The 9,514-nt window shown below is 37.6% G+C and overlaps 1 protein-coding gene across 1 annotated transcript; it reads left to right on the plus strand.

Moving 5' to 3' along the window:
* Window positions 1–8,644: 8,644 nt before the first annotated feature.
* On the plus strand, window positions 8,645–9,190 carry LOC133832914 (uncharacterized). The gene is made up of 2 exons (XM_062263192.1): window positions 8,645–8,788; window positions 8,858–9,190. Exons 1-2 carry the CDS (start codon window positions 8,645–8,647, stop codon window positions 9,188–9,190), a joined length of 477 nt encoding a protein of 158 aa, XP_062119176.1.
* The last annotated feature ends 324 nt before the right edge of the window (window positions 9,191–9,514 follow it).

Raw genomic sequence — 9,514 nt, forward strand, 5'->3', positions numbered from 1 at the left:
AAAATAGTTTCTTAAAAAAAATTATTTTAAAATTGATTTTCTGTTTTAGTCATATTAAAAAATTGTTTGACCGAATGAGACTCATAGTATTATTTTAATCTATTTTGTAAATCACATGTTCTGAATTATCATTTAACAAAATAAAAGATCCAGTGAACAACTTTTGCACAACACATGAGTCGAAATAGTATTTACCCATTTAATAAAGAGGGTTTCGCAAAAGACCCCTCTCCCACGAATTAACAATATCTTTATTATGAATTTTTTCCAACAACATTCAACAATTGTTTTTATGTCAAAATAATATTTTTGACTCTCTATTTTCATTAATTACATAATAATTATGTAGAAATTATCATAAATCAAGAAATAATTAAAAAATATATATTTTTATGATAAATCAAAATGTGGAAACATATGAAAAATAATTAATTTTAATGGGAACTATAAATGGGTGACATTAATTACTTATAAGTGTGTAATATGGAACCATCAACTATAATTTTCCTTCTCCATAAAATATTAAGAATTCATTTATATAATTATTATCGAATAAATAATGCTAATTAAAGCCAATCATAATTTACAAAAAAAAAAAAAAATTATACACAATGATACATCGTTATTAGTAACACTAAATTATTTTAAACTTTTTAATTGAAATTAATCACGGTATATAATTTTCAACATTGATTATTGTTAAATAGAATACTTTTCATATTAGTAAAATATATATTGAATATTACTATATATTTCAATCGTATGTTTTTTTTGTGTGAATAATATACCTCATTATTTTCTTCATATCTCTTTTATATAAAAGTGTGTAGATAATGAAAATTCTTAGTTTTAACAATTTTTTTATTTATTTTTTTATTAATTTTTACAAAATATTCTTATATTTAACATAATATTTTTTTATTTAGCAGTAAATTATAAACATGACTTAAACTTAAATAAGATATTTTTGAGATATTTACATTGATAATTATTTAAAAATAATAAAACTGTATGTTTTATAACTTAAATAAAATTGAATTAAACTTAAACTTAAACTGCAAGTATTAGAATAATACCATATTAAACATATAATATAATATGATTTACTATCAACGAGCAAGAAACTTCTTTTCAAAAAATTAAAAAAAACTAGCAACAAACTTAAATTAAAACTTCACGTACAATATTAATATTATATTAAACATATAATATATAATCTCTTGTTATTACTGCCAAATTCAAAAACTAGAATAAACATAAATTTAAACAAAAATAAATAAACTAGCTCAATTGGCTCTTATTATGGAGATGCCCAAATATTGGTGGCTAGGATTAGTTGTTTGAATTTGGCCTTAGTTTGTGTCTTTTCTTGTATGCTTGATTGTTAAGCCTTAATGAATTTACTATTTTCACTTAAAAAACAAAAATAAATAAATAAATAAAAATAGAATATTTTTAAGATATTTTAAGACAATTTAAATAATTAAATTATATTTATCTAAAAATAATAAAGTCATACATATTTTTTTTATCTTTAAAATTTGTGTGATGGTTTGTTTTTTCATCAAGAGATTGGAACTCTTTTTCTTCATCAAATTCACTAGAGAACATTGCGAGATACATTAGAAACTACAAATAGTTGATGCATACATACTACTCTACATTGTGACTTTTTCTATTATTATTTTATTATGTTATTAATTTCTTTTTAAATATTATTGTAATTTATATAGGGAAAATACCAGTTTGACCCCTGTATTTTTTCCGAATACGCGATCAGCCCCTGCATTTTGTTGAATGACAATTTGGACCCTGTGTTTTACAAAATAGATCAAGATAGTAGCCTATACCTGATTATGCTCAAGATATTTTCATAAATAATATTTCCTTATCAACTCATCGACCACTTTTTTTGCTTCTCTGAACCCATCGCATCGCCAACAACCCTATTTTCAGGCTCACCCCATCATAGTAATCACCGACCAGCCACTACGGCAAGCCTTACAAAAACTAGAAGCCGCTGGTCGGAAATTAAAATGGGCAGTCGAACTAGGGCAGTTCAAAATTTCTTATTCACCACGAGCAACTATGAAAGGACAAGCTCTAGCAGATTTCATTGCGGAATTCACCGAACTCCCTGTCAGCGATTCGATGGTAGAAACCGATGGTCAAAATCAATCCCCTACCTGGAAGTTGTTCGTAGACGCCTCTTCTAATGAGCACAACGCAAGGGCGGGTTTGATTTTAATCACACCTGAGGGACATCAATTTCACTGTGCGATCAGATTCAACTTCACATCTTCCAACAATGAAGCTAAGTACGAGGCTCTGCTTCCGGGATTAAGACTAGCAAAGGATATGGATATAAAGTCACTAGAAGTATATAGTGATTCTCAACTAGTAGTTAGTCAAATTTTGGGAGAATATTAGGCTAGAGGTCTCAAGACGGTGGCATATGGCACAGTTTGGGAAGTATACTCTCCAGCAAGTACCTCGCGATCAGACTTCAAATGCTAACGCCTTAGCCAACTTTGCAAGTGCTAAAGATGTTGACGCCTTGAGCATAGTACCAGTCAAACATTTGTTGGCACCGAGCATTCCAGTGGAAGAATCCTCACTAGTGATACAAGCGTCAAACACGTGGATGACACCCATCATCAAATATCTCGAAAAAGGAGTATTACTAGCAGAAAGGAACAAGTGAGGACGCTTCAAAGACAATCAGCCCAATTTATTTTGGTCGATGGAATCTTGTATAGATGAGGATACTTAATGCCTTTATTACGGTGTGTTTCTAATGAGAAGGCTAAGGAATTGATGTAAGAAGTACAAGAAGGTTTCTGTGGAGATCACGCTAGGGGAAAAGTTTGTCAAAAAAGATTCTCCAGTAAGGATATTTCTGGCCTACCATGATCAAGGACTCTATGGAATTTGTTAAAAAGTGTGAAAGTGTAGAAGATTCTCCAAGATACCACGAGCAGCCCTAAATGAGCTCAAACAAATGCAAAGCTCGTGGCCGTTCGCAGTTTGGGGAATTGATCTAATTGGATCTTTACCTACAGGTAAAGGGAATGTCAAGTATGCAATAGTTGTTGTTGACTAATTTACTAAGTGGGCTGAAGGTGAGCCACTCGCAACAATAACGACCAAAAAAGTTTTGGATTTCATCGTTAAAAACAACATATGTTGGTATGGGTTACCTAGAAAAATAGTCTCAAATAATGGCACATAATTTGACAGCGATATTTTCACTGATTTCTGTGAAAGGCATGGTATTATAAAGAGTTTTTTGTCAGTTGCTCATCCACAGGCAAACATACAAGTTGAAGCCGTTAACAAGACTCTAAAGGACACTCTGAAAAAAAGGCTCGAAGAAGCAAAGGGGGCGTGGCCAGAGTAATTTCCAGAAGCACTCAAGTCGTATAGAACAACTCATCGAACAGCAACATGCCATACACCATTTTCTTTGGCCTATGGGTATGAAGCCATGTTGCCTGTGGAGCTAAATCCACCATCGCATAAAAGGCTAACATACGACTAGAGCACGAATAACCAGTTATTAATGGAGTCTTTGGACTTGGCCAACGAAAGGCGCGATAAGGCTCAACTTTGAGTAGCAGCATACCAACAAAAGGTTGCTCGATATTTTAACTCTAAAGTACACGAAAGAAAGTTTAACGTGGGAGATTTGGTACTTAGAAGAGTTTTTCTCAACACTCGTGACTAGAATGTTGGAGTACTCGGCCCAAACTGGGAAGGTCCCTATCAAAACGAAGAAATCCTTCACCTAGGCAGATATAAACTTGCTCGCTTAAATGGAGATCTCGTTCCTCGCTATTGGAATGGAGAACACCCGCGCAAGTATTTTCAATGAACAATTATTTTTAAATAATTAACTTGTATTGATTTTACTTTTTATAAGTTTATGAACAAGGGCTAATCAGTTAAATGACTGGTCACTAATAAGTGTAAGATCAATTCTCGATCACTCGTACAAACACGATTTTGTTCATTTTATTACGAGAAATAAAAGGAACTGTGCGCATCCAGTTATTCTTGCCAACTATTGTATTTATTACAAGTATTTGCTCATTACGTGTGTTGTTTTGCTATATTATCATTAATTGTTACAAGTACGCGAGCAGTAATGTTTGAACAGGACTTGGTCATGGCAAGTGACCGAGAACCTTAAGCTCCTCGATCACTTAGGGGGCATATCAGATACTGAGCGAGCAAAGCATATCAATAGGCATATGTAAACACACGAGAAAAATAAGGGAATGCATATTACGACTCTTATAATATTTTGCAAAATTTTAGTTAATTTTGTGAAATATTAATAAAGTGTTATGCTAGGTTCGATCATACGAACAAATGTTATAATAGTAGTAAATATATTATAATATCATAAAGAAATGTCTTTACACCGTGAGCAATTGATGCTCGAATGTAATTAAAATATTAAAAAGGAAAAGTTGTCTTATGCAGCAAAATTGTCTCAACATCACGAACAGTTGTTCGTATGTTTTAGTTACAAAATTAAAAAATTAAAAATTATTGTGCAGCTGGAGGAGGGTTTTGCTGAGACTGCTAGTCGATTGTTGTTCCAGCATCTTCTTCAGCACCATCGATACCTGTCGCCAGGGAGATTTCAGAAGAGTCTGAGGCGTTTTGGGCATTTCTTTCCTCTTCTTGGCGAGCAGCGCACTTCACGAGTTCAACTTGCCTCATTTTCCCAGGGAGGTAATCAAAATTCACCTCCGGGTTGTTCTTCCAAAACAAGTAAAAGTAGTTGAAAGTTGCTCCTCTGAACCTCTCCAGGTTTTGGGAAATTGTTTCCTCGAGCAGCTTGACCCGCTCCTCTAGCCCAGTAACCTCCTCATGCTGGCCACCAAATCCTCCTGAAGTTTTGCTGCTTCTTCGAAGTTGTTCTCCGAAGCTTCCTTGAATTTCTCCTTGGCAGCAATGGTCTTGGCCATTTTTTCCTAGGTCCTCTTTAGCTCCTCGTTTAAACTGGCAATTTTGCCTTCAGCTGCCTTGATCTCCTCGGCGTGTATGGCCTCGATCTCCTTAGGACGATGCCAGCCATTGCTCATGGTCAGGATACCATGCGAACAGAGAAAAAATGAAACTGTTAGAGGCAATTAGAGAAAATGTTGCTTGACTCAAACACAATGTAGGAAAAAAACTTACACTGAGGACTTAAGTAATCCCGCAACTAAGGACCTGGCTGTGCAAAGGATTCCTGGCTGCGACGGTGCTCGGACAATTTTTGCAGCTTTTCGTAGGTAGAATTAAAAGCATTGTTCAGCAAGTTAGCGGCCGAGGATCTCCCTGCCTGCTCGGAGGAAGGGAGACTGCGAGGAGGAGGAGGAGTCGTTGTAGTTCTGGATGGAGTAGGAGCCGAAGGGTCTTTTGTTCGAGCCTTTTTTTTTGGAAGGCTCACTACTGCTCTCCCCAGGATGCTTTCTGTTCGACTTCTTCTTGCTCGAAGGAGCTTCAGCAGAGGCGTACATATCAAAAGCGTCTTCAGATGGCATGACTACAAAACAAAAGCAAATGATCAAATATGTTAAGAAGTAGTTTGGAGCGATAATGGAATAATGTAAAGAGAAATTCTAAGTAGTATACCCAAACTATTATTACTGGTCGTAATATTATTTAAAGATCTACAGCTACACTCACTATCTGTCACAAAGAGGTCCAGGTTAAAATTACTAGTCGTAAATTTAAAATTTCCATCCCTATCAAATAAATGATAAAGGATGGGCAAGTTATCTAGAAGTGAGAAGTCTATAATGTTCTCATCTGAGGACTCAAGTATAGGACCGTTATATTCTAATAGTTTTTGTTTTCCCCTCCCATGATGGACATGGGAAGCGGTAGTTCGAGGGTTGCTGGGTGGCTCTTGGATGGTCACTCCCGTTGGTCGTCGCCTTTGGGGTTGTGACACATCTTACTACTGCTCAACGATTTCCTGTCCTTTGATACCCTCTCCAGTGGCACTCCCCGCAGTGGATTCCCTCATTTCTTGATGAGGTTCCAAAAGGTCGACCAGCCTTAAATTGCTCTCCGTGACCAGCTCCTTGATGCTCTTTTCTATGTTCGTCATGCTGGCTAGGGTTGTGGCCCTTATCTCCTTCTCTGGATTGGGGTCTAGTTGGTGCCATGGACCTAAGTGCAGCACCAAATTACTAAGGAGACGAAAAGAAATAACAAACAAAAAATGAACGACTAGAAGTTCCGACCAGAGATTGAAAAGTTTACCTCCTTGTGTGAAGGCCAAGTTGTCAGCAACCAGGTCTGTAGTGAGGAAGTACTCTTGGAAGTATTTTCCTATGTTGGACTTATGGGTTTCATCACTTAGGAATATGCGAGAAGATTCCTAGTGGAAGAAGTGGAAAAACCCCGTGTTGTTTTGGTTGGTGTTGGATTTAAGATCAAATAGATAGTTGATCTCGTGTGGGGTAGGCGCGGGCCATTTTTTGTGGTTATATAGGATATAGAGTGCTGATAGGACTCTATATCCATTAGGTGTTATTTGGAAAGGGGTGACCTCGAAATAATTGGCCACCCCTTGGAAAAAGTCATGCAAGGGCAAGATTTCCCTTGCCTCTATATGACACCTCGACCAAGCGCTGTAGGCGTCTCTAGGCACGTTTTCCCTTTGGTCGGGTGTGGGTTTATATAGGGTAATCCCAGGAAGCCCATACTTCTTGGGATATTTTGCCACTATCCTGGCTGGTATGACACTAAGAGGGGCAATGTACCAGTCTACTCTGCTCGAGGGCCATCGCGAGGACGAGATTCTGGCTGAATGTCTAGTGGTGAAAAATTTAAAGGATGAGGGTCGTTTGAAAGGCCCTCGATGTTGGTTGCAAGTGGGTTAGAAGGCGAATATGTTGTTTTTCTTTTCCTACGAGCAATGTATTTGACACGACCCATGTCTGGTTGACTGGCTGAAGGACTGGTCGTAGGGTTTTGTTGTGAAGATGAAGGCTCGAGAAAAGGCAAAGAAGGTTGTTCTTGATCCTCAAATAGCAACACAAGAAGATCGTCGTCTATTGATCTCTCACCTCCCCAATGATCATGCATGAATATCTGAGAAGAGCAAAGGGGAAGTGAGAATCTTCGACCAATAGATAGAAGAAAGAGAAAAGCAAGGATAACACTGCTCGTGTATAAAAGTTAAGCTTTTATACGACCAGTAGCATCCTGATAAAAACACTATAAACATGCGAGCAATTTTGAAAAAATAGATCAAAGAGTGAATGTGAAAAGGTTTTGGAAAATATTTTCAACTCCGAAAACAGGTGGGAAAACCCCAGTTTTTCCGAAAAGCTTAAAATCGAATTTTCACTTCGATTTTGGACTCGAAATCAGTACTCCTATCTCCCATATTGCTTTAAAAGCAATTGCCTAGTATTTTACACTACCTAAAATCCCGACTCTAGCATACTTTATCAATGTATCTTTGTCTAAACTAGATTACCCATAAACTTTTTCTCAAGAACGGTAGAGACGCAATAACAAAATCTCATGAAAGCAAGACTAGATTACATAAAAGAGAATGTGGGTTCGAAACTTACTTGGAAAATGAGTTGTAGGAGAAATCACGAAGTTTTTTGCTCGAAGTTGGTCGAAGACGTCTCGGATCACAGAGGTTTTCTGGATTTTCTTGGAGGTTTTTTCTAAGTTCTTTAGGAAAGAGAAAGTTTCTGTAAATAATGAAAAAGCTGAAGGGTAATATATTTATACTTCTCGGAGTGTTATTGACGAGTAATGATGGGAATGAGATTTCGATGTATAAGGAATTGCAATAACCTTTAAAATATTTTTGGGAAACTAAAAAGGTCGTGATTGCTTGCTTTCTCGAAAAGGTACTGACAGATGTGACAGGTCAGACGGGTAGCTGGTCGAGTAAGTTTATTAAATGCTGGTCGCAGTAAAATAAACTTGGGGGGAAAATGTTTACCCAAAAAAGACTTACTTGCTGACGTGGAAAAAGTAGTACGCGCATAAGTTTCACGTGACTATTTGAGTGGTTACATTCAGGTCGACCATCGACCGGAGGTGAAATTGTTCGATAGATCAAGAAGATGCTTAACCGTACGACAAAAGACGCGTTTCATATGATACCAGGATGGTCGTAACATATTAGATATTTCTTAAGATATTTGATCCTATTTTTATGTAAAGATTGTAATTTCTATTATTATTTAAATATGTTTGTATCAAAATATATACACAACCCATCAACCCATAAAAAAATCCTTAAGCCTATAAATAAGGCTCAAGGGACTCATTGAAGGGGGGGGGGGGGGGATTTTTAGGTAATCAAGAGAGAAGTATAGGATTTTGTCCACGAAATTTGTACTCACCTCCAAGCTTGTGAAACTCGTGAACCCTAGTTCACTGATTGCAGGTTTTGGAGTTCTTCTAAAATAATAAGAACATGAAGTGGATGTAAGTCATTGCCATTATTTGGGGCTGAACAAATATAAATTTTGGTGTCGTTTATCTTCTTGAGTTCTTTTGATCTTATTTCTATCGTTTTTATTGACTCCGTGTCATTGAACAAATCGAGGGTCAATATTTTGGTGCTTTTATTGAGAGTTGAACTCAAGAATTTCAAAAAGATCAAATGGCAAAAACAACCAGGAGAGCGGGGAAAACCTCTGGGAATATGCCAAATCAACCTCCTCCACAAGGTGTAGAAGAAGATGAGCCACAGGTAGAGTTGGAAGAGAAGGAGATGGATTCTGAAACCCTGCAGACGACTTTGATTGTATTGCAAGAGGAATTAGCTAATTTGAGGGCTAATCAAGAGAATGTAGTTGAGACAATGGTGTTGCAGCAAAGGGAGATTGGCAAGCATTGCCAAGAACTGAATGAGGGGCAAGCTGACATGGACCGTAGACAGAGGGATGCCACTGCATCCTTAGAAGTGGCCATTCAATTGGCACGAGGACAGCCTGTACCTGCCTCCCAACTGGATCTGCCACCCAACACTCACCCTGAACAAAATTCACATTCAGAGCATCCCCAGTATCACCATAATCCACCACAACCAAGGAATCCTCAAAGACCAAAGCAACCTCCTGCTACTCAACAGGAAAGACCAGTCCAAGATCCTGAGCAGCGACCACCCTCTCGTGCTGGTCGAGATAACGCACAGCAGCGAAGGTAGAATAACATCGAGCAACATCCCAGAAGTCCTAGCGCCAGAAAGCTGAGGAACAAAACCTTCCTAGTAGGGGACAACGTCCCTCGAGAAGGATAAGAATGGTGGATTCAAGCTTTGTGGTCAGAGGTCCCCCTCGACACAGTAATGTCAGAGGACCTACCGACCAACGCAGGCCTCCCCATGTTTATCGAGACATACCAGCAGGGAGAGAGGGAAATAGTGCGAACAGCAGGTCGCACCCACATAGGTCACAATTTGGAGAAGGCCATGATTATAATGAGGTGGATTCTGGCATGAGGAACGCTGGTCGACAGCAGGAGGAGAGAG

The sequence above is a fragment of the Humulus lupulus genome, chromosome 1, assembly GCF_963169125.1.
Source record: "Humulus lupulus chromosome 1, drHumLupu1.1, whole genome shotgun sequence".
Classification (NCBI taxonomy): Eukaryota; Viridiplantae; Streptophyta; class Magnoliopsida; order Rosales; family Cannabaceae; genus Humulus; species Humulus lupulus.